This window comes from Capra hircus, chromosome 4, assembly GCF_001704415.2.
Source record: "Capra hircus breed San Clemente chromosome 4, ASM170441v1, whole genome shotgun sequence".
NCBI classification, from domain to species: Eukaryota; Metazoa; Chordata; class Mammalia; order Artiodactyla; family Bovidae; genus Capra; species Capra hircus.
The window spans coordinates 34,594,089-34,620,222 of record NC_030811.1 but is presented as its reverse complement, the minus strand read 5'-3'; the positions used below and the strand labels follow the sequence as shown (position 1 = coordinate 34,620,222).

The following is a 26,134-nucleotide window of genomic DNA, read 5'->3' as shown; positions in this document are numbered from 1 at the left end:
TGAATCTCATCATCTGTGCAACAAAATGATCTATTTAGAGCTGGGAATTTTAGGAATTTAAAAAATCCACTTAGCATTCCATCTTGTTATCAGAGTGACCAAACAAGCGATTAAAGGGTGTAGAGGGCAAAGATGTCTCTTAGCTTGCCCTGACTCTCTTAATTGCTCACTCTCTATTTTATACTTACCAGAAGGTAAAGAGAATCTTTGCCTGAATGTTTAGGGAATATACTTTTGGCAAAACTTTACCATAATATCTGCTGATTTGCTAGAACTATGATTCTCAAATTTTGTGTGTATCAGAATTGTCTGGAAGGTTTGGTAAATCACAGATTGCTGGGCCCTACTCTCACTGGATCTGATTCAGTAAGAATGTAGAGGTGAGTTGAGAAATAATAAGTTGCCAGATAATGCTAATGTGCTGTCCAGGACCATTTGTTGAAAACTAATGTCCTAGGTCATTCCTTATTACAGATTTTCAGTCTTCCAGAAGCACAAAGATATTCTGCCTATTATCCCTTTTAAGTATTTAATGGACAAACTGTTTCCCATTTGCCTCCATGGGACCCCAAATCAATCTTCTACCTTGGTGAGAAGCCCCTCCTAAATTTATATAGATGCTAAACCCATTAATTGTGAGTCAACATGTAAAACCTTTGTACATGCAAAGCTTAATTATTTACAGTCAAGACCAGTGATACCGTTTTAAAAGGATAGGAACAGGTAGCTGAATTTACACTGTCTTTGGACATGATGGGCTTGCTTGAAGATAGTGGAATCAAGGTAAAACTATGGACAGATGATTTGTTCTAAATGGAAAGTATATGCCCCCAAAGAGAGACACCTAGCTGTCACCTAGAGCCAGACATCCTGAAACGTGAAGTCAAGTGGGCCTTAGGAAGCATAACTATGAATGAAGCTAGTGGAGGTGATGGAATTCCAGCTGAGCTATTTCAGTACTAAAAGATGGTGCTGTTAAAGTGCTATACTCAATAGGCCAGCAAATTTGGAAAACTCAGTAGTGGCCACAGGACTAGAAAAGGTCAGTTTTCATTCCAATCTCAAAGAAGGGCAATGCCAAAGAATGTTCAAACTGCCATACAATTGCACTCCTCTCACACGCTAGCAAAGTAATGCTCAAAATTCTCCAAGCTAAGCTTCAACAGTACGTAAGCTGAGAAGTTCCAGATGTTCAAGCTGAATTTAGAAAAGGCAGAGGAACCTGAGATCAAATTGCCAACATCCGTTGGATAATAGAAAAATTAAGAGAATTCCAGAAAAGCATCCACTTCTGCTTTATTGATTATGCCAAAGCCTTTGACTGTGTAGATCACAACAGACTGGAAAATTCTTAAAAGAGATGGGAATACCAGACCACCTTACCTGCCTCCTGAGAAATCTGTATGCAGGTCAAGGAGCAACAGTTAGAACCAAACATGGAACAATAGACTGTTTCCAAATTGGGAGAGGAGTATGTTAAAGCTGTATATTGTCACCCTGCTTATTTAACTTATATGCAGAGTACATCATGAGAAATGCGGGACTGGATGAAGTACAAGCTGGAATCAAGACTGCCAGGGGAAATATCAATAACCTCAGATGCGCAGATGACAGCACCCTTATGACAGAAAGTGATGAGGAACTGAAGAGCCTCTGGATGAAAGTGAAAAAGGAAAGTGAAAAAGCTGCCTTAAAACTCAATATTCAAAAAACGAAGATCACGGCATCCATCCCATCACTTCATGGCAAATAGATGGGGAAACAATGGAAACAGGGACAGACTTTATTTTGGGGGGCTCCAAAATCACTGCAGATGGTGACTACAGCCATGAAATTGAAAGATGCTTGCTCCTTGTAAGAAAAGCTATGACCAATCTAGACAGTTTATTAAAAAGCAGAGACATTAGTTTGCCAACAAAGGTCCATCTAGTCAAAGTTATGGTTTTTCCAGTAGTCGTGTATGGATGTGAGAGTTGGACTATAAAGAAAGCTGAGTGCTGAAGAATTGATGCTTTTGAACTGTGGTGTTGGAGAAGACTCTTGAGAGTCCCTTGGACTGCAAGGAGATCCAACCAGTCCATCCTAAAGGAAATCAGTCCTAAATATTCATTGGAAGGACTGATGCTGAAGCTGAAACTCTTAATACTTTGGCCACCTGATGTGAAGAACTGACTCATTTGAAAAAACCCTGATGCTGGGAAAGATTGAAGGCAGGAGGAGAAGGGGAAAACAGAGGATGAAATTGTTGGATGTCATTATCAACTCAATGGACATGAGTTTGAGCAAGCTCCAGGAGTTCGTGATGGGCAGGGAAGCCTGGTGTGCTACAGTCCATGGGGTCGCAAAGAGTCGGAAATGATTAAGTAACTGAACTGAAGGATAAACAAGGTAGTACTGTGGAAAAGAGGAATTCTGGCCTGGGTTTCTATGTCTTTGTGAAACCATGACTAAATTACTTAATTAAGTTCTTGGATTCCTTTCATTTTACAGAAGATGAAGATTTTTGGATTAGATATACTAGGTATATCTTATTTAAGATCTATTTCAACTAGAAAATATGTAAAAAGAATAATAAAGAATGAGAGAGATTACCTAAAATGCCAACAAAGACATGCTTCTTTACAAGTTTTTTCTACATTTTATACAATTTTCTAGTTTGATTTTTTTTAGCACACTATTATGTCAGAAATACATGCCATAAAAACTTTGTAAATATTATTTCAGAGGCTACTTAACATTATATTACCGGATGTATGTAATATTTACTTTATTGTTCTTAATCTTTCCCATATTGTTAGATATTTATGATATTTCTAATGTTTTGCTATTATAAATAATGCCCTCAGAAAATTATTCTATGGAAGTGTGGTATGGAAATCGAAGTTCACAGCTGGAGTATAAAACAGAATAAGTTTCTGCTAGAAATTGGTACTAGTATCCTGGCCGGAATGCTGGGAATGTGAGAATGGCAGGCACATTCCATGGTAATCTGAAGGCTCATCCAAGAGGGCCAGTATCAGGAATCATGAGTGTTTGCCCTTCCATTGGCTTGTTTGCTCAAGGATTCATGTTCGTTATTTGTTCATTTTTGGAGAAATAGCATATTAAGTTTTATCAGCAAGACTTTGTTTTGTGTTGTCTGAAATCTCCCACTCATAACTGTACACAGCATGACGATAGCACCCTGAGACTGATACTGTTTCTCATCTTATGGAACGTAATTCTATCACTTTGTCACACTGAGTATTTTATATCAGAGACATTTGGAATTGTAAAATGATTGAGATCTAGCTTAATTTTATGTTTATTTTCATTTCTATATAGCAGTTGATTGGCATCATAGAGTGCTTTGAAAGATGTACAGTGTTTGAAAAGACTCAATGTCTGTTTTTCATAGAGAATAATAGTGCTTTATTTGGATGCATATTCAAACCACAGTTTTAGAAAATAGTTTTCCCATTTATCAAGATGTTTTATGTTTTTGATAGAATATTGAATCAAGCATTTGCGAGTACAAAGGTAAAAGCAAAAATCACTCCAGAGACAACACAGTTGCCTCCTGCCTCTTTTCGCAAGTTTACTCCACACGTTTGAACAGATACTTAAAAAAAAATTTGTTTTTGGCCATACCACATGGCTTGTAGGATCTTAGTTCCTTGACCAGAGATTGAACCCAGGCTCCCAGCAGTGGAAGCACAGAGTTTTAACTACTAGACTACCAGGGAATTCTCGATACATTTTTAATATTTTGATAAAAATAAAGACTGTAATGTCTTTCCATGTCAATGTAGTTTTTAAGAATTGTAACAAAGTGTCATGTCACTAGTTTTCAAGTTAGCCTTTTTAAATCACTAATTAAAGGTACTGTGCTATACAGTTTGTATACATTCACTTATTGACTTCTCACTTCTAGTCCACAAGGTAGCTATTTCTGTTTCACACTTACAGAATTGAGTAGCACATATCATAAATGATGGAGCTGAGGTTTGACCTAAGGGCTGTCTGTCTCTAAACGTGAGATTTTAACCACAATATCATCCTAGTTTCTTGAAAGTATATGAAAGATATTTAGAATTTTTTTAACTTTGTTAATATAAAATACAACTTTACCACAATATTTATTTATATTGATTTTTTTGAGATTTGGGTATAATTTGGAATTATTGTATTAATGGGCAAAATATCAAAACTGTCACATTCTTCTACAAAATGATGGCTCATATTTTAACTTTCATCAACAGTGTTATTTCTCCATGGATCTTCAGTATTAGATGTTATCACATTTTTAATCTGGTGAAGTTAAAAATGTCACATCATTTAAATTTTTTAATAGGGAAGGAAGTTTTACTTATATATCAATTTAAAACAATTTCTATTTTTTAAATGCTATCTTTTTAAATTTAATTTTTATTTGCAAATCTTTTTTTATATGAAGGATATGAATAAGCAGTTTGTATTTTCACATCTAAATGGCAAAATAAAGAAGAAAAAATATGAAATTCACAAAGTTACAGAAAGACCATTTAAAGTATAGCATATCACTTTACAGTCACAGGACTGGCAAATTTCAAATTTGGTAATATCACCTACTGCTGGTGAATATTCCAAGGAAAGCTTTCATACATTGAGTGTAGAAATGAGAAATATTGTACTCTTTTTTTGGAAAGCAATCTGGAACATCTATAACAGTTAAAATACTTATAATTTTTAAGCCAGTAATATTATTCTTGGGAATCTATATGATAGAAGTTAAAGCGTCAGAAGATAATAGATTAAAATTAACATTGTCAAAGAAAAAGAAGATGCTTCAAATAAGGATAACCAAAATGAGCGAAATTAGATTACAATTTTTGAGTAATAAATAATTAGAAAAATAGGCAATTATGTATGAAGAATCTTTGGAGGGGTGGAAAAGTAATATGATAAGATTAGAGGAAAATTCTGATTTTCCAGAATTCTATTAAAATATGTGGAAAAAATATGCTTCTTAGATGCATAGGAACAATACACTTTAAAAGTACTTGGCATAGTTTCATATTGGGTTAAATGTTCTTCATTTCATAGATGACACAATTATTAGCCCCAGGAGACACTTCTGATACCCCTTTGGCTCCCGGGAGCAGGGCCAATTTTACAAAAATCGTGCAGTGGATGACATGTGTTTTAGCCAATAGCCCTGTTTACCCTTACCGAGGCCCTGCTTACCTGAAACACCCATTTTAGGGCCCCACAGGGTGGCCTACCTAGTCAGGTTACACCTACCGCATGGGACTCGTTGCTACTCACTTATGACAAGTACCTTTCTTCATCAGCAGTTTCAGGGCTCAAAGACGTCACATATTTTAGCAAATGCACTCGTACTGCCAGTGAGAGAAAACTGCAGATCCCAGTTCTAGATAACGTGTATGAATTTTAGCTGAGGCCTCATATTGATGAGGTCCTCTCTTGCTTTAGAGCAAAACCAACAATGAGTGGGTATCTGGTGAGCTAACGTACATTCCTCCTATGGTATGAAGGCCTATTAGCGAAACATGAAGGAGTGACACAGAGTTGAGAGAGATTATTTTCTGTGTTTTCTAAATGACTCTTATATCGCTCTAATCAGAAGCCCTGAATAATAAGCTGCAAGGCTTATTATCACTGAGATCTCAAATTTATCTGCCTGTATCTTACCTCCTACCCACCTGTCTATTCATTTACCCCAAATACTTATGTAAAGCTTATCAAGTACAAGGCACTGTTCTAAGCATGTTACAAATATGAATTCATTAAATTTTCATAATATCCCACCAATACTGGTATTATTATTTCTAGGAGGTCTGAGTTTTATTCCTCACATCTGCTTTTTGGAATGACCTTGAATAAGCGCATTAGATTACCTATTGCTTAGTTTGAAAATAGAAGATAAGACTTGCTTCATAAATATCTCATGGAAATATTATTATTGTTTTAAGTAAATCTTCAAAGATTATTGAAAATAATGCTTTATGAATAAGAGCTGTGTAACCTTAAAATGTTTGTGGCATTAAGTAATAAGCCATTGATAGAACTGATCCTTTTTCTCATGCTAGTGAACTATATTTTGTCAAGCCTTAGTTCTCATCTGTGCTGAATTAGTGTGGAATTATTCTTAGAATAAAATTTTAAATCAGTGACTCCTACCTCCCTCTCAGATTGCTCACAGTTCCCAGTGCATTATTATACAGAGTCAAATTAGATATGATTAGGTTTTATTCGCTGCATTTGAAAGAAATCATGGAAAATGACTTTTAATAAAACAGGAAGAAGGAATAATATTTGGTTAAATGAAGTGGCACCTTGCTAATTATACACTAAAACCTCCTGTACTGTACTGTGGAATTCAGTGTAAAGAGTGTCTATCAGAAACTCATGTCAAGAACTCAAGTAATAAAAGAACGCAGTTTATTATTTTTATTTATTTATTTTACTTTACAATACTGTATTGGTTTTGCCATACATCAACATGAATCCACCACGGGTGTACACGTGTTCCAAATCCTGAACCCCCCTCCCACCTCCCTCCCCATACCATCTCTCTGGGTCATCCCAGTGCACCAGCCCCAAGCATCCTGTATCCTGCATCGAACCTAGACTGGCGATTCGTTTCTTATATGATATTTATTATACGTTTCAGTGCCATTCTCCCAAATGATCCCACCCTCTCCCTCTCCCCCAGAGCCCGAAAGACTGAAGAACCCAGTTTAAAGTGTCACTCTCATAACAAGGATTATGACCAGGACATCATAGCCAGGCATCAGAATATCTTAATATTGATACTAAACATGATTTATGTAATGCACAGTTATTTATGTAAAACTCTAAAATTGGTGTGGTTGGAGAGAGAGCATTATGAAGGTAAGATGTTTCTAGGAACTTCAGGGCAGAGGTATAGGTGTATATCAGTGTTTCTCAAACTCATTTGTGTGTATGATCACCTGGGGACATTGTTATTCACAAATTTGATTTGGTGAGGTCTAACTTGAGGACTGAAATCTTTCATTTCTAACACGCTTTCAGTATATGAAAATGTTACAGATCCAGGGGCTTCCCTGGTGGCTCAGCTGTAAAGAATCTGGCTGCAGTGCAAAAGCCACAGGAGAAACGGATTCCATCCCTAGGTCGGGAAGTTCCCCTGGAGGGCATGGCAACCCACTCCAGTATTCTAGCCTGGAGAACCCCATGGACAGTGGAGCCTGGTGGGCTACAGTCCATGGGATCGCAAAGAGTTGGACACGACTGAAGAGACTTAGCGAGCGTGCACACACATGTACACACACACACAAATTGAGGACTGAAATCTTTCATTTCTAACAAGCTTTCAGTATATGAAAATGTTAAAGATCCAAAGACCATTTTTGAGTGGGAAAGATGTCCATATTTAACTGTAATGTACAATACAATCTACCTGCAATGCAGTAGACTTGGGTTCTATTCCTGGATCGGGATGATCCTCTGGAGGCGGAAATGGCAACCCACTCCAGTATTCTTGTCTGGAGAATCCCTTGAACAGAAGAGCCTGGCAGGCTACAGTCCATGGGGTCGCAAAGAGTAGGGCACGACTTAGCAACTAAACCCAGATACAATAGAAAGTAGTATGAATAAAAGAAATAAAACATTCTGAGAGAACAGTAAAGGAAGTGACCCATCCTGAATGTGGGGATCAAGATGTCACAAGTGGAACACTAGGTATGTGACAATGATTTCTCAAGCAGATTTTGGAGGCAAGAGCATTCACCAGAATGAGCTCTAGGCAAGAGCACACAGGTCTACAAGTGTATGGAGTCTCAGGGACCAATAAGGGTCCATGTGGCTAAGAGGAAGTGGGGGTTGTGGTGCTGCTTTGAGGGAAAGGGCTAGAGGACTAGGTTGGAGCCAGTGGGAGGGATCTCCCTTGCCTTGCTGAAGAACTTGAACTGTATTGTGCTGGCGATAATAACATCTCTGTTTTCAGAGGATAATCATGGCCCTAGGGAAGGAAGATGGATCAGTGAAGGGAAAAGAATTAGAAGCAGGGCCAGTAATTAGGAGGCTTCTCAGAGAAATCTTAGAGACTGTGATAGGATTTGGAAAGGTCAGGAAATATTTAAGAAATTCTAATTCAGACTGAATGGGAATTGGAAATCGATGGCAAGTGCAGTGGGAGACTAGTTTAGGTTGAAGATGATGTAATGCTTTCCAGCTTGAGGGAGAGAAGGTGGCTACACCTTTGATGGTAACAAAAGTGGAAGGCCTGACAGTTTTTTGGCAGGAGATTACAGGTTCTGATGCGTTCCGCAGGGCATCTGTTGTAGGAAGTAACTGGAAATCTGAAACATAAGAAAAGTTGAGAAATGTAAATTTGAGAATCAGTGGCAGGGAAGCTATAGCTAAAGCAATGAATGTAAATAAAAGCAACCAAGGAGTTTGGGTTTAGAGAAAAATGGGAACAAGTGAAAAGAAAGGCTAAAAATTGGGGGAGCTGCATGTAGTGAGGAGGGTCTCAAACCTTGAACTTGATATGTTTCTCAGGCCTTTGTATTTTAAATACCATTTGAATTATTATCAGAGAATCCATCTTGGAGAGAGTAATTATTTTTCACTTTCTGCATTGTAGTGCAGATTGGTTTTGTAATACGACATTTTTAGTATAAAATGTGTGCTCAATCGTGCTTACCTCTTTGTGACCCCATGGACTGCAGCCCACCAGGTTCCTCTGTCTATGGGATTTCCCAGGTAAGAATACTGGAGTGGGTTGCCATTTCCTCCTCTAGGGGATCTTCCCAATCCAAGGATCGAACCAGTGTCTCTTACATCTCCTGCATTGGCAGACAAGCTCTTTACCACTAGCGCCACCTGGGCTACATATAAGATACGTAATGAGATATATAATTAATATGTGTCTAGCTACAGCCACAAATACTTAACACTCATTATCTTATTTTCTCTGGAGAGTATATTTATTCTGACTTAAAAACAAAACAAAATAAAACAAAAAGCTAAAGTCCATACTTCATTCAGATTTTTAAACTTTTTTACCTAATATCCTTTTTCTGTTCAAAAATCCCATCCAAGATATATTGCATTTAGTCGTTCTGTTTCCTTAGGCTTCTCTTGGCTGTGACTGTTTCTGAGACTTTCCTTCTTGTTGATGACCTTGGCAGTTTGAGAACCAGCCATATGTTTTGACTAGAAAACTAGTCAATTTAATCACACTAGGACCACAGCCTTGTCTAACTCAATGAAACTAAGCTATGCCCGTGGGGCAAACCAAGACAGGCGGGTCATGGTGGAGAGGTCTGACAGAATGTAGTTCACTGGAGAAGGGAATGGCAAACCACTTCAGTATTCTTGCATTGAGAACACCATGAACAATATGAAAAGGAAAAATGATAGGATACTGAAAGAGGAACTCCCCAGATCAGTAGGTGCCCAACACGCTACTGGAGATCAGTGGAGAAATAACTCCAGAAAGAATGAAGGGATGGAGCCAAAGCAAAAACAATACCCAGCTGTGGATGTGACTGGTGATAGAAGCAAGGTCCAATGCTGTAAAGAGCAATATTGCCTAGGAACCTGGACTGTCAGGTCCATGAATCAAGGCAAATTGGAAGTGGTCAAACAAGAGATGGCAAGAGTGAACGTTGACATTCTAGGAATCCGCGAGCTAAAATGGACTGGAATGGGTGAATTTAACTCAGATTACCATTACATCTACTACTGTGGGCAGGAATCCCTCAGAAGAAATGGAGTAGCCATCATGGTCAACAAAAGAGTCCGAAATGCAGTACTTGGATGCAATCTCAAAAAGGACAGATGATCTCTTTTCGTTTCCAAGGCAAACTATTCAATATCACAGTAATCCAAGTCTATGCCCCAACCAGTAATGCTGAAGAAGCCGAAGTTGAACGGTTCTATGAAGACCTACAAGACCTTTTAGAACTAACACCCAAAAAAGATGTCCTTTTCATTATAGGGGACTGGAATGCAAAAGTAGGAAAACAAGAAACACCTGGAGTAAGAGGCAAATTTGGCCTAGGAATGCAGAATGAAGCAGGGCAAAGACTAAGAGAGTTTTGCCAAGAAAATGCACTGGTCATAGCAAACACCCTCTTCCAACAACACAAGAGAAGACTCTACACGTGGAAATCACCAGATGGTCAACTTTGAAATCAGATTGATTATATTCTTTGCAGCCAAAAATGGAGAAGCTCTATACAGTCAACAAAAATAAGACCAGGAGCTGACTGTGGCTCAGATCATGAACTCCTTATTACCAAATTCAAACTTAAATTGAAGAAAGTAGGGAAGACTGCTAGACCATTCAGGTATGACCTAAATCAAATCCCTTATGATTATACAGTGGAAGTGAGAAACAGATTTAAGGGCCTAGATCTGATAGATAGAGTGCCTGATGAACTATGGAATGAGGTTTGTGACATTGTATAGGAGACAGGGATCGAGACCATCCCCATGGAAAAGAAATGCAGAAAAGCAAAATGGCTGTCTGGGGAGGCCTTACAATTAGCTGTGAAAAGAAGAGAGACAAAAAGCAAAGGAGAAAAGGAAAGATATAAGCATCTGAATGCAGAGTTTCAAAGAATAGCAAGAAGAGATAAGAAAGCCTTCTTCAGCGATCAATGCAAAGAAATAGAGGAAAAGAACAGAATGGGAAAGACTAGAGATCTCTTCAAGAAAATTAGAGATACCAAGGGAACATTTCATGAAAAGATGGGCTCAGTAAAGGACAGAAATAGTATGGACCTAACAGAAGCAGAAGATATTAAGAAGAGGTGGCAAGAATACACAGAAGAACTGTACAAAAAAGATCTTCATGACCCAGATAATCACGATAGTGTGATCACTCATCTAGAGCCAGACATCCTGGAATGTGAAGTCAAGTGGGCCTTAGAAAGCATCACTATGAACAAAGCTAGTGGAGGTGATGGAATTCCAGTGGAGCTGTTTCAAATCCTGAAAGATGATGCTGTGAAAGTGCTGCATTCAATATGCCAGCAAATTTGGAAAACTCAGCAGTGGCCACAGGACTGGAAAAGGTCAGTTTCCATTCCAATCCCAAAGAAAGGCAATGCCAAAGAATTCTCAAACTACCGCACAATTGCACTCATCTTACGTACTAGTAAAGTAATGCTCAAAATTCTCCAAGCCAGGCTTCAGCAATTTGTGAACCATGAACTTCCTGATGTTCAAGCTGATTTTAGAAAAGGCAGCAGAACCAGAGATCAAATTGCCAACATCTGCTGGGTCATCAAAAAAGCAAGAGAGTTGCAGAAAAACATCTATTTCTGCTCTATTGACTATGCCAAAGCCTTTGACTGTGTGGATCACAATCAACTGTGGAAAATTCTGAAAGAGATGGGAATACCAGACCACCTGACCTGCCTCTGGAGAAATCTGTATGCAGGTCAGGAAGCAACAGTTAGAACTGGACATGAAGCAACAGACTGGTTTCAAATAGGAAAAGGAGTATGTCAAGGCTGTATATTGTCACCCTGCTTATTTAACTTCTATGCAGAGTACATCATGAGAAACGCTGGACTGGAAGAAACACAAGCTGGAATCAAGACTGCTGGGAGAAATATCAGTAACCTCAGATATGCAGATGACACCACCCTTATGGCAGCAAGCAATGAAGAACTAAAGAGCCTCTTGATGAAAGTGAAAGTGGAGAGTGAAAAAGTTGGCTTAAAGCTCAACATTCAGAAAACGAAGATCATGGCATCTGGTCCCATCACTCCATGGGAAATAGATGGGGAAACAGTGGAAACAGTGTCAGACTTTATTTTTTTGGTCTCCAAAATCACTGCAGATGGTGACTGCAGCCATGAAATTAAAAGATGCTTACTCCTTGGAGGAAAAGTTATGACCAACCTAGATAGCATATTCAAAAGCAGAGACATTACTTCGCTGACTAATGTCCGTCTAGTCAAGGCTATGGTTTTTCCTGTGGTCATGTATGGATGTGAGATTTGGACTGTGAAGAAGGCTGAGCACTGAAGAATAGATGCTTTTGAACTGTGGTGTTGGAGAAGACTCTTGAGAGTCCCTTGGACTGCAAGGAGATCCAACTAATCCATTCTGAAGGAGATCAGCCCTGGGATTTCTTTGGAAGGAATGATGCTAAAGCTGAAACTCCAGTAGTTTGGCCACCTCATGCGAAGCGTTGACTCATTGGAAAAGACTCTGATGCTGGTAGGGATTGGGGGCAGGAGGAGAAGGGGACGACTGAGATGAGATGACTGGATGGCATCACTGACTCGATGGACATGAGTCTGAGTGAACTCCGGGAGTTGGTGATGGACAGGGAGGCCTGGCGTGCTGCGATTCATGGGGTCTCAAAGAGTCGGACACGACTGAGCGACTGAACTGAACTGAACTGGGATATGCCTGGGTATTTTCTGATTAGTCTGGGTTATGGTTTGGGGGTATAAGACCACAGAGGTAAAGCATCATTCCTCTCATATAGTTTCAAAGGAATGGGATGGACTATACATTGCTTCTCACTGTCAATATGAACCTTAATCACCTAACTGAGTTAGTGTTTGTCAGGTTTTTTCACTGCAAATTATTTTTTTATTCCCCTTTTCTATACGAGACTCTTTGGAAGGGTGTTCTTGTGCACAACTCAAGCTGAAGGACTAGAAAGTTGTGATCTACCTCCTTGAGTTTGTAGTAGCTATGGAAATTATTTGGTGTTTTTCCACACCAAAGATTTGTCTCTTCCTCCTCATTTGTTTTTTTATTCAATAATTTGTTTACATCCGTATGGACTAGTGGATATTTATCTTATGCTTTGGGTTATAATCCAATATTACTTATTTTTTTCTCAAATTGTCCCAGTTTTGACCACTGGCTCCCATGCCTATTTAATATACCTCCATCATTGCTTTTGTTTATTTATTTGCTGGTTTGGTTTTAAGCTTTTCTTCATTTTCTAGGACTATGGTGCCCTAGACTCATCTTATATACTTCACTTCTCCAGCTCTTAAATCAGCCATATCTCCAAAGACCCCTGATTTCTTCTTATTGGAGAATGGTATTAGAAACGGATACCTGGGTGAGAGGTACAGTCTGATTTTTAAATTGCTGCAGAGTTCATTTATTTTAAGGTTGCCTAAGTTGGTGAGAATTCCAGGCTTTCAGAAATTTGGTAAAATGCAATAATAAGACTTTTCTCACAGACAAACAATAGTCTTTAAAGCAGTAAAACTTTAAACACACAGGCACACACATCTAGTCAGTTATATTTCAATAGAAGACTGCAAAAGTAGCATGAATATCTTTATGAAAATAAAGTCACTTTTAAAAACTTGTGGAAGGAAACTTCAGCAAGCCTTCTAAAGTAAACATTTCTCAGGTTTATTTCATATGAATAAACAGATCTATTTTTTTTAATGCTCTTCTTAATGAAAAGTTTCTTTAGAGCAGGAGTCTTTTAACTTTTGCAAAAGCTTAAAATGTTGCCTCTTTGAGCTAGTGAGTAGGTGAATAGAAGAATTTCAGGAGCTCAAAACTCTTCTCAGAAACAATCTCCAAACCTCTGTTAGGGCAGAAAGTGGATAAACATTAGGATGGGAAAATTTTATCTCTAGTGTGGATTTAGAACATCAAGGGAGAGAATGGTTTAGAATTTCTCTCTGGTGAAACACAAAAGTTTTCATCATCAGCTCTTTAAAGGATAAGGAGCCAGAGGCATAACAAGCAAAAATCCATGACCAGATTCTTGGGGCAAGAAACCAAACTTAATTAGATTTTGAGACCATGTTATATAATACATTGAAAATCTGAAGTTTCAATATAAGGATTGCTTTTAAAATAAATTCTGAAAATTGAAATACAAAATCCAATAAACATCTAGTAAGTATCTACTATAATCAGTGTTAGATAAAACAACTTGAATGTTTGTTGTCCTTAAAGTAAAGCCATGAATTATGAGTGCTGTGTTACCGTTCTGTAGATCCATCATGTGAAGAATACAGTTAAGGCAACTGGTTAACGCAAGTTGATTCAGGAACGGCTGTTTTATACTCAAACAATCTTGTGGTAGAATCAAACATACAGTCCAATTTATTATCAACAAGTTAATAAGTATTCATGAATATAAACTATCTACTAATTCTGGTAAAAGAAGGATACAGGGAAAGGAAGACTTTTTATGCAGTAAGAATCTTATTTACCATCTGAGCCACCCTGAGAGACTGAGCATGAATAAGAATCTTAAGAAAAGGGTATAAAATTGGAACAGTGAATATATGAAATGTCCTCATGTTATGTTATAGAGGAATATATAATACATATAATATATAAATATAATACATAATAATATATAAATGAATATTATATATCATTTAATAATTGTTATATCATAAAGGAATATTATATATTTTTAAATCATTGTTATATTATGAAGGAATATTATCTATTATTTTAAAATTAAGCTTTTTTAGTATTTCACATGGAAATAACAAATTTTAGGGCATCATGCTTTTGTATCCTTAGGGAATATAATAGTATTAATAGAATAAGTAAATGAGACTTGCTTTTAAGGCTATGTATCTTAAGAGTTCCTGGACAAGTTTATTTTCCAAGTCATATATTATAAGTCTTTTCTGCTTCAATATAGTGTATGTGTTCACAGAAAAGTTTCTAATAAGTAAAGCACTTGAAATTTTCTATTACTTTTCATACTTGATATTATAATTCTTTAAATGCAATGAATAGCTACCTTTGTTCTTATGTACTTCTCTCCTTCATTCTTACTAAGAAATAAAATGTATCTTTATGTCCTTTTTTAAAAACTACTCTAATTTTTTTTATTATTCATCCATTTTTAATTTTTACAAAAATATTTCAATATCCTAAGATATGAATTTTAGACCTGGGTTCGATCCCTGGGAAGATCCCCTGGAGAAGGAAATGGCAACCCACTCGAGTATTCTTGCCTGCAGAATCAATCCCATGGACGGAGGAGCCTGGTGGGCTACAGTCCACGGGATCACAAAGAGTCGGACATGACTGAGCCACTTCACTTTCACTTTAGCAACTGATCACATTCAGTTGCTCATTCATTTACATGTTTAGCAAACAGGTAGCAAATACTTGTTAACTTCCAGCCACTGTTATAGATACTGAGAATACAGCAGTGAATAAAATAGACCCAGTTCAACCCTCATGAAGCTCACATTCAAATGGAGAGAGACAGACAATAAACAAATAGACAAGAAGTATATAACATGTTGGGTGATGATGATATTATAGAGAAAAATAAAGCAGGAGTAGACTTGTCATTCCTTGAGAATAAACAGCACTTATAGGCATGATGCTATCTCAGAGCGCTCTGGTGTTCTCTGGATTGAATTACTGATCCAGCAGACTTTATCAATGAGGAGGTCATTTGAGAGCCAGGAAATGATTGTTTGCTTTACATGGCAGCCGGCCTGTGAGAAACTGGAATATTCTAAAGGCAGCCTCACTTCTTAGGGCAGATGCTTGATTTAAAAAAAGTGAGAACAAAAACCTTCAAAAATAGCTCTTTTTTTTAATATTTGAGACATTAGGTTGTTCCAGAGAACAGCTTAGAGAAGGATAAAAACTCAATCAGCGCCACCATATCATGTCTGAATTAATACATCTGGAACCTGATGTCGCCTTCTAAAATTATCTATGGCGTTTCATTGCTTCCAGAGTCAATGCTGTGGAGGCATGATAATGAACAATAGTGTTCCATCGTTTTGGGGAAGAATCCTGTAGATTTTTCATGTTTTTGTAATTTTGAGATGGAGAATGAACATCCACATCTTGTTTCCCTAGAACTAGGTCCTGTGATCTCTCTTAAGGGCTTGGCTAGCCTGATCTCAGAGCTAGCCCTGCTCTGGTTTCTTTGTGACCGAAAAGGGAAAGAATTTATTACAACCATCAAAACATCTGAAAAACTTCTAGAGATTTCTTTTCAAAAGTAGGTGGAAACCTAGTTAATATTTATTGTTCTCCAGTCCATTTGCAGTTGGGAGAGATCTTTTATATATTAGTATTTCTGTTACTTCAGTTATCAATAGTATCACTAATAATGTGTTAGGGTGCTATTGCTGGGTGAGGTTCTAGGAATACCTGAGTTATACTTGTTATGGTCTTTTTATTTTTTTCTCCATGATCCCAAATGAAAAATACCAATAACTGAGAAAACACCAAAGCTAAATAGTTCCTCTTTGTTCCTTCTTTTGTAAAGTATATGTAATAATTGTTTCTACTCCACAGTGTTGTTCAAAGTTCTGCATAAGTTAATGTATGTAAGGCGTCAAAAGCTAGATGTCTTTCTTGCCTTCCAGTTTTTTTTTTTTTTTGGAAGCAATAATGATGTAATGATCACAAACAGGGTTTCTGGAGCTAGACTTCCTATATGCAAATTCTCTTCCCACCCTGAACTAGATGGCTGACCTTGGGCAAGTTATTTAACCTTTCTATACTGAAAAAAGAAAAAATATATATACCTAGCAGGGTATTGTGTAGCATAAATTCATTAATGCAAATACTTGGAACAGTACCTGGTATACTATAAGTACTCAAGAACTATTTGCTCTTGATTCATTACCACTACTATTGCTATTCTTCCTTGTTTATGGTGTGGCCTTGGCATTTGGTTAGGCTGAGTCACATAAAGGTCATCTTTCCCTGTGCCAGGAAAACCTAAGAAGCCATCATCCAAATTGGCCAGGATCTGCATTGCCTGTCTTTTCCTCAATCCAAATCTTTTTTTAAAATTACTTTTTATTAGAGTATAGTTGCTTTACAATGTTGTGTTAGTTTCTGCGTATAGCAACAATTCACATCTGACTTCTCAGCTCTTAAACTAATGTCAACATTCGGGGGGCAGAAGAAACATATCAAGTAAGACCAACACCAAAAATACTTGCCTCAGTGTCTAGAAAGAGCCTGTCTTGGACCACTTATAACTGTGGCAACAGCCCAAGACACAGTGATTGTGGAGAGAATCCAAAAAGAGTGTGAACAAGAAAGAAATGAAGGCAGGTCCACCTAGGAGTGGGACCTGGCCCACTTTAACAATCCAACCAAAAAGACCCATGGGAAAAAGATAGCTTTGGGGCAGTCTTGACTTTTTTTTCCCCCAGGCTTCTTAGAGAAAGAAGACTCTAAGAGGCCACACTTAAGCCCTTGCCAACTTTAGCATGAACAACCAAATGTCTTTGGAATTGAAGTGACCTTACTCAACCTTGTGGAAAAGCATGGCCAAAAATGGAAATCAAAGGGGATGTTCAGACATCCTTCAAAGACCAACTGAGCAAATATCAGCTTGCATACAGTCATCTCAACAAAACCCATTTACTAATGAACAAGCCTAATTCATTAAAAGCTGGAACATCAACTTGCTCAAAGAACGATTCATGGAAAACTGACACACCAGTGTTTTACACCAACCAGTTCTAAGGACTGTTTGCTACTACTAAAGGCAAAAAGCCCAGGCAAAGGTGGGACCAGGCAGGAACACTATAGTCAACTACAGAAAATGTGGGAAGCTGCCCTCAACTGTCAGTGGTTGCCTTGTGGGATATGAACCCAAAACTTCTAAGTTTGCAAGTGAAAGCTGAAATCTGGATTTTTATGTGACTTGTGCTGACATTTGCATTTTGGCAAGTGCTTAAAATTAAAACCAAAACAAACATGGTGCAAGCCAAACAAACCCCATATGCGGCTGGTACTCCCCCGTGTGTCTGCAGTCTCTGCTGTCCATGCAGGCATTGTCCACTAAACACTCATACTTCTAGTCTTGTTGGGGCATAGATTTGTATCCAAGATACTCCAAGGCTGACTTCTGAATGTGATTTATTTCACGACTGAGTGTGATTTTCTCTCTGCACATGCACAAATCTTTCTAGATTTCAGCATGGCTTTGGGGTATTTTTCTGAAACCAAGCTTGAATACATAGCACCACTCATGAAACAAATAATGCCTTTTCTTTAAAAAAGGGCTGTGGGAGTCAGGGAGAGGAGCCGACTTGAAGAGAGTTAGAAATGAAGAGAAGGTGAACAGGTCTACTTTAACAGGAAAATTTAACTAGGAAATAGAGCTAGAGTAACAATAAAATAACAATAAGAATTTTGAGTGGAAACAATCAGCATTTTTTCAGATCATGGTGGCAAGAATTAGGCAAGAACCATATGAAGAGATCACTTAAAATTTTGAGTTATAGTTTCCTTCATTTTAAGAGGAAATTGATGTACTATAAAGTGGCTTTGAAATATTAACTTTTATCTTAAAATATTAATTAAATATTTTTGAGAGATGAGGGGTAGCATTATGAATGTCAAGAAATTGTGTGATGCTTCATGAAATAGCCTAAATTCCTTCTGATGTTTAGATCTCTTACAGATTGCTAAGGGCAGTGACTGTCTGCCCTTTTGTTTTGCTATTGACTTTCATATTTCTAGTACAGTGTTTGGCTCAGAAGAGGTTCTTAGTAAATTGAATGCTTTGAATTATTTAAATGAGTCTCCAGTTTCAAACATTTATGACTTAAATATGTATTTCTATCAACTCTAGAAATTGTGTGTATGCCTTGGGTAGTGAAGAGGGGCATGCTTCAGACTTAGAGGAATACAAAGCATATTCTGATTTTAACACCCAAACAGTGTAGTCCATAATATGAAATTCTTCCCTCTCTGCTTATTCTTATCTTTTTAAAATATTTAGTTGTGTGTATTATGACAGCAGGATTCTTCTAGTGTTTTAGTTTCTTGGGCTAAAAGCAATAGCAAATGAAAATAGTCTCTGTGTTTTCCCTGTTGAATCCATATAAAATGGTTTTGGCTGAAAATGCCGGATGCACATTTAAAATAAAATTTTGGGATCGTCATAGAGTATTAGGTTTTGACTATGCAAATCTATTTGTAGTTTCCTTCAAAGTGAGGATGCATGGGACAGGGGAGCCCCTTGACATCTGAGGCCTGATGGCTATTACTGGATGAGATTTCTCCCAGCCCCCCATCACCAGCATCATTTCTCCTTGATCTGTTGAGCTACTGTGCTATCCTCCAGCATTTTGAGATACATCAAGCAAGCAGAGAAGCTCTCGGATGAAAGCTCAGATGTTAACTTGAGTTCAGTTGCCTGGATCCTCTGGTTGGGCAGAGAGGTTTCCCGTCTAGCAACAGGACAGCTATAGACCAATAGCTCAGACCGCACAGGACCTGTCAAAGGGAAAAGGACTTGAGTAGTGAACAGTGAAATTTCGTTCCTAATCATCATAGATCATTCTTCTTCATCAACCTTTTTCCCCCCAGTATGGCTCTTCTTTGAAGGCATTAGGCTATCAAATTAGAAATTCTAGGACATTTTTAAGATGGCCTTGAATATTTCCTAGCTTTTTGAAGCTACTAACAATACAGGAAGTGACTTGTGAGGGCTGGCATAAATACTAACAAATACTAAATGTTACTTGAAGGATCATTTATCTTAGGATTAATCAACAAAAGATGCCATGTGTACAGAAATTGCCTCATTTTCTCAGCTGAATTTCCATCTAAAATGGAGAAATTTCCCAAGTAGTACCAATTCTTTTGAGTATTACTTAAGGTTCTTTTTCTGTTTTTTTTTTTTTTTAATTTTTTTGAGATAGATATTTCTATATTTTCTCTGAAGTAATGTGTTTACTACTCCTGTCATTAGCTACTTTTTCATTCATTCATATAACAAATGTTTCTAAGCATCAGTTATATGCAGGGGTATGCTGACACAAATTTATGTAAATAGATCAAAAAGAATTAGGGAAAATAAACCCATCTAGCCACATATATGTTAATTTTTAAAAGTCTAAGCATTATGCAAGAATGTATTCTGCAGAGATTATTTTGGCAAGTAACTATGATCTACTGGCAAAGAACTTTGTTCTTGGTGAGAGAGCTAAAATATCATTTGCTTTAGTCTGTGTTATACTCTGTATTTTAAAGTCAGCTTTGCTGACTATAACTAGAACATAAATTTGTTTTTGAAAAAACCTGTCTTAAATTTTTCATTGAATTTTATTTCCTACTTAGCCCAATTTTTTATTTGTAAAAAAATTGATCCAAGTATTTTGGGGGGCTTCCCTGGTGACTCAGTGGTAAAGAATCTATCTGCTTGCCAGTGTAGGAGGCATAGGTTCAATCCCTGCTCCGGGAAGATTCCTCATGCTGCAGAGCGACTAAGTTCATAAACCACAACTACTGAGCCTGTGCTTTAGAGCCTGGAAGCCACAACTGCTGAGCCCATGAGCTGCAACTACTGAAGCCCACGTGCCCCAGAGCCTGTGCCCCACAAGAGAAGTCACAGCAATGAGAAGCCAGCACACTGCAACTCGAGAGTAGCCCCTACTTGCTGCAACTAGAGAAAAGCTCACACAGCCACGAAGACCCAGCGCAGTCAAAAATAAAATAGACAAATAAATAAAATTATAAAAAAGTAGAAAACAATCTTAAAAAAATTTTTTTTATTTTTAAGACCTATGAAAATTAATGGTAACACAGAGGCCCAGAACAAAATATTCCGTGTTTTGGCTTCTTGTTATTTGATTTACAACTCCTTCATCCCTTAAAAATACTTTATAATCTTCTTTCCTTCCAATTTCCAATTGAGACTTCATAAATTTATAAAATTAGTGACTTGAAACATTCTAATTATAACTTCAGATCATTGATTTTCCCTAAGATACAAAATGAAAGTGTAAGTTCTGCTTAATTAGAAAAGTTGAATTTTAGTTACTTTGAATAATGTCTTTTAAGTATATTCAGAATCATTGTTACTTGTGTTCACATTCTTTAGTCTGAAGACGTAAATGGTGCCTTTACAAATCTGATAAAGTGTTTGTTTTTCCATGCTCTTTTGCTATTAGGTAATTTGGACTCTTGGGATCTGCTTATTTGCCTCTCTTCTAGGACACCTGGTGGAAAACCCTGCATATCAAAGGAAGACATGTGCCAATTAAATTTACATCAAAAGGTAAACATTCTTTTTCAAAAAGTGAACAAATCTTATCAGACCTATAGGAATTTTTTTGAGTTTCCTATGACCATATTTACTTATTTTAAATTTAATGTTTTTCCTTTTTTATTATTTATTACAGTATAATTGCCTTACAATGTTGTATTGAAATTTCTAATGTACAGCAAAGTGAGTCAGCTATAGATATATATATGAAAGTGAAAGTGAAAGTGAAGTCACTCAGTTGTGTCCGACTCTTTGTGACCCCGTGGACTATAGCCTATCAGGCTCCTCTGTCCATGGGATTTTCCAGGCAAGAGTGCTGGAGTGGATTGCCATTTCCTTCTTCAGGAGATCTTCCCAAGCCAGGAATCGAACCCAAGTCTCCTGCATTGCAGGCACACTTTACCGTCTGAGCCACCAGGGAAGCCGAGGGAGATATATATATATGATTCCCTTCCCATTGAGGTCCCCACAGAGCATTGCATAGAGTTCCCTGTGCTGTTTAGTAGTTATCTATTTTATACACAGCAGTGTATTTATGTCACTCCCAACTCATCCCGTTCTCCCTTTCCCCCTTGGTATCCATACTTTTGTTCTCCACATCTGTGTCTATTTCTGCTTGGCAAATGCGTTCCTCTATACAATATTCCTAGATTCCACATATGTGCGTTAATATCCAGTATTTGTTTTTCTCTTTCTGATTTAGTTCAGTGTGTATGGCAGTCTGTAGGTCCATCCATGTCTCTACAAGTGACACAGTTTTGTTCCTTTGCAATGGCTGAGTAATATTCCATTGTATATATGGACCACATGTATATCCATTGCTCTGCTGATGGACATTTAGGTTGTTTCCATGTTCTGGCTATTGTAAATAGTGCTGTAATAGACCTATGGTTTTTAACAACAGTATTTCCTGGTCCATAATGTTGAAAAAAAAAAGTCTTGAAAAATTGGAGCCATTGCGTCTTTGAAGAAAGTTTCAATGGCCATTCCTCTACACTTCACCACAAAACGTTCACCATTTTGGGCTTCCCAGGTGGTACTAGTAGTACTGCCTGACAATGCAGGAGGTATAAGAGACGCGGGTTTGATCCCTGGGTCAGGAAGATTCCCTGGAGGACAGCATGACAACTCATTCCAGTATTCTTGTCTGGAAACTCCCATAGACAACGGAGCCTGACGGGCTATAGTCCATGGGGTCACAAAGAGTCAGATACGGCTGAAGTGACTTAGGACACATACATGCCTTCAACTTCAACTCCTACGAATCAATATCCAATTTTACCCAGTAGGATGCAAGACTTGGCCTAAGAAATAGCCTATCAGGCTTCTCAGTCCATGGAATTTTCCAGGCAAGAGTACTGGAATGGGTTGCCGTTTCCTTCTCCAAAGAAATAAATAGCGTATGGATTTTTGCTTATGCTGGTCACTTGTTTATCCAAGTAGTAAAGATTTTATTTACTAATTCCTTGTTTTGATGTTTTCAAAGTTAAGTTGAATTACAACAAAATTTATAGTTTTTAAGTCAACTTTTAAAGTTGACATCCAATATTTACTCCTGTGTATAAACTTTTATAAATACTTTTATAAAAACTAACGAAAGGCTTACAGTGTGCTAGTCACTGTGCTGGAAAATTTACTTATTTATGATACCTTTAACAAACCTATGAGAAAAATGTCCAAACCAATAGATGTCTTTCAGTAGTAAAGAGTACTATAGAAGCTCCCCGATCATTTGGTATTTCTGCACTTGACAGTGGTGATCACCCCTTCCTCCTTCTGGCCCCTCCCTTGGAGGAGCACATTCTTTTGCTTTTTCTTGTACATCTTTGCATCTTTGGCTGTCCTTTCTGGGTTCTTCAGAGCCACCTATCCTCTGTCCATTCTTTAAATGCCTCTGTTCCCCAATACCACCTCTAAAGTTTCAACTATCATTTGTAATTGATGACTCCCAAATCTACATCTGAAGTTCCAAGCAGTTTCCCAGGCTTCAGGATTTCCTGTATAACTGCTCTCTGAACATCTCCACTTAAATGTTGCACAAACACCTCAGATTCAATGAAGAGTAAATGGATTCATTGTTGTCTCTGGTAAATTCACTTCTGTGCTGGCATTTAGAAGCTCTGCAAAACTGTGCTGCTGGTCATAAGTGTGGTTAATCACTCTGTCACTTCCTAAGATAGAAATTAGCCTTCACCTTTGAGTCCTTTCTCTCCTATGTCATCTGCATTCTGTCAATCACGAATACTAAGGAATTTAGCTTCTAAATAGTTCTCAAATATCATACCTACTTTCCAAACTTACTACCTTTATTCTGATCAGACAGTCACCATGTGTAACCAGGACAGTTGCCAAAATCTCTTCACTGATTTTTCCAAAGCAAGAATGTTTTGCCCCTGAAATCCATACTGCTCACAGTTATCAGAGTGAAAAATACAAATTGCTGACTTAAGCTGATTACTCCTGTCATTAAAATCTTGCACAGCTTCCCATTTTAGCTACAGGATAAAGTTGACAACATTTGCTGTGTATCTCAGTCAGCCCCCAGCAGGAAACAAATGCCATACTCAAGAATTTAACTGAGGAAAAACTAATAAAAGAGCTATTTACAGAGCTTTTGGAAGGAAAAGAGAAACAAAAAGATTTAGAGGCACTCAGTGACTAGCTACATTATAAGATTTTACCACCCTTGATCTGAAGAAGGGTATGTAGAAAAAATGATATAGCAGAACCTAGTAAGAGCCAGGGACAAGAACGGAAGATTGGTGGGAAGGGGTTACATATGTCAAGAATGCAACCATCACCAGATCACAGCCCTACAGAGGGAAGCCAGAAAGATAAGGAAGTATTCACCCGCTCTCTACTCCTACCTTGCAGTCTCTTGCCATAGCCTCCTACTGAGTACCATTCTAAGTGCTTACTGTATTTGTTTATATCCATTCTTTATATACGAAGAGACTAAAGCAAAGAGAGATTAAGAAGGCTGCTTAAATCTTCCTTACTAATAAATGAAGCACCTAGGATTCAAACTCTGGCCGTCTTACTTTAACTTCTGTGCTCTTAACCGTATCACTGTCGAACCTTTCTAAATAAATATTTAGCCACTGTATTTAAACCCTAGTCTAATCAATATTCTTAAAGAATACATAAATTCTAAATGATCCATGTTAGATAACTGTCACTTTGGAGCATGAATGATTTGAAGTTTTGTGAATCATGACTTGTTTATGTAAACATAAATAGTCAAAACAGAAGTTGCTTCAGATCTGTTTGGTATGTGTTAGGATTGTCAGTGACCTTAGAATGAAGGTCACCAGCTCATGTTAGAATTACTCACCACTTCAGAGCTTTGGAATTTAAGTGCTTGATGAAAATGATCTTAAGATCTGTTATAGGTGATGAATGACCAGGAGTTTCTCTAGCCAGGGAGAGACTAAAAGGAACTTAAAACTGTTTGGTGGTTCATGAGATGCTAAAAATGAAGCGAGGGCCACTCTTTGGGATAACACTAAGTAAGTGGGGCTCTGTCACACCTCTGGCATGTCGTAGGGTTTTAAGAGCAGGGAGACTCTTTTCTAACTCTGAATGTTTGTAGAATTCACAGTCCTTGAATCTGGGATGCTGTGTTTAGTCCTTGGAGCACTAAGAACTATTGCAAAGCCTCTTATTTTAAAGTTTGTTAGGTCATTTTCAGGTAAATATGATGGAGTGATAATTGCATGTGAGCGATGTGGATGATAATAAGACTTTTTTTCTTTGATTAGCTAGGTCTCTTCTTGCCATTAATTCTCTTCCTTATGGATAATACCAAACAGCTTTCAGAGAAGATCTGATTTTTGATAAAATAAAAGATGTAAATATCTATACAGATCTAGTGAAGAAAAAGAACAGTTTCCTAAGATACAACGTGACATGTGTTTCACTGTCAATGTTCATGAGAAATCAGAAGCAAAAGTTTCCTTGGGTGCTTTCCTACACTTTATGTAAATAACCCAAATTCAAATATCTGCTTTCCTTATGAGTTAATGGTATTACTATAGCTTTAATTTTTTTTTAATAAACCTTTTTCTGAATGTTTATAATTAATATTCTACTATTGCTCTTACTAATGAAATATATCTCAAAATAAGAATGATTTTTTTTTTTTTTTACTTTTGCTTCTGGCGGTATGTAATAGAAACAATTTAAATGACAGATTACCACAGATTAGGTTTGTAGAAGGTACGCTGGGATTGAAATATTTTTAAATGCACATTTCCTTTCTCTCAGTTTGATCTCAGAAATATTCTGTGGCTCAAGTGTTATTATCATTTGTTTCATATATATTCAAATCCTTTGAAAGATACAGAAGCTTTTGTGCCAGGAAAAACAGCAGTCTCTATAAAATCCACACGCACATGTATACATAAAGCATTCAAACCCAATACAAGATCAGTATGTATTAGAAGTGCCTCTTTGGTTGGTAATGAAGTGTCCATGTAGGTTTCTCAGTTGTAACCTCTCTCTCTGGGGGAGATGTTGATGATGGGGGAGGCTGTGTGTGGGTGGGGGGAATGGGCATGTGGGAAATCTCTGTACCTTCTCTTCAGTGTTGCCTTGCCCTTAAAATTGCCCAGCCCAAAATAAATTCTGTTGAAAATAATTATTGCAGTATTAAGCCAGAGAAGCTCATTGTGTACAAGTCAGCTAATCCCAATGAAAACTTCTCTGATTATATCCCACTTGATAATGAAGCAAATCTTGTATATTTTGTGATGTATGTAAAAATAAGAATAAAAAGCAATAGGATATAAAAGAACATTATTAGGTTTAACTAATACGAAGTTAAAATATGTGTAATAAAGCTGATTTACCACAGCTGTTAAGACCCATAGTGTCGTGTGTGTTTACTTCTTTGTGTTTATTTAGTTTACCTGCTTAGTTTGGTGCTCAGTTCCAGCGTAGAGTGGAGATGATACTTCTCGTGTCACGTGTTGCCTGGGTCACGTCATCTGCTTCGACTCTATTAATTCCAGAGATGTGCTTTGGAGCAAAGAGCAGGGGAAGCATGTCATTGGGTGGGGGATGCAAAAGTGAGAGCAATTGCTTCCTTTGGCTTGGCTCTGGCTTTCTGAAGCAAGTGCTTGGCTGGCCCTCACTCAG

The 26,134-nt window shown here is 37.5% G+C and overlaps 1 protein-coding gene across 6 annotated transcripts in view; it reads left to right on the top strand.

The window, feature by feature from the left end:
- Positions 1-26,134, top strand: part of CPED1 (cadherin like and PC-esterase domain containing 1) — a 324,765-nt gene that overhangs the window by 56,691 nt on the left and 241,940 nt on the right. For all 6 annotated transcript variants that reach the window (XM_018046984.1, XM_005679391.3, XM_018046986.1 and 3 more), the window contains one exon: positions 20,901-21,007. In XM_018046984.1, coding sequence (XP_017902473.1) covers positions 20,901-21,007 — 107 coding nt within the window. The remainder of the gene's footprint in view (positions 1-20,900; positions 21,008-26,134) is intronic.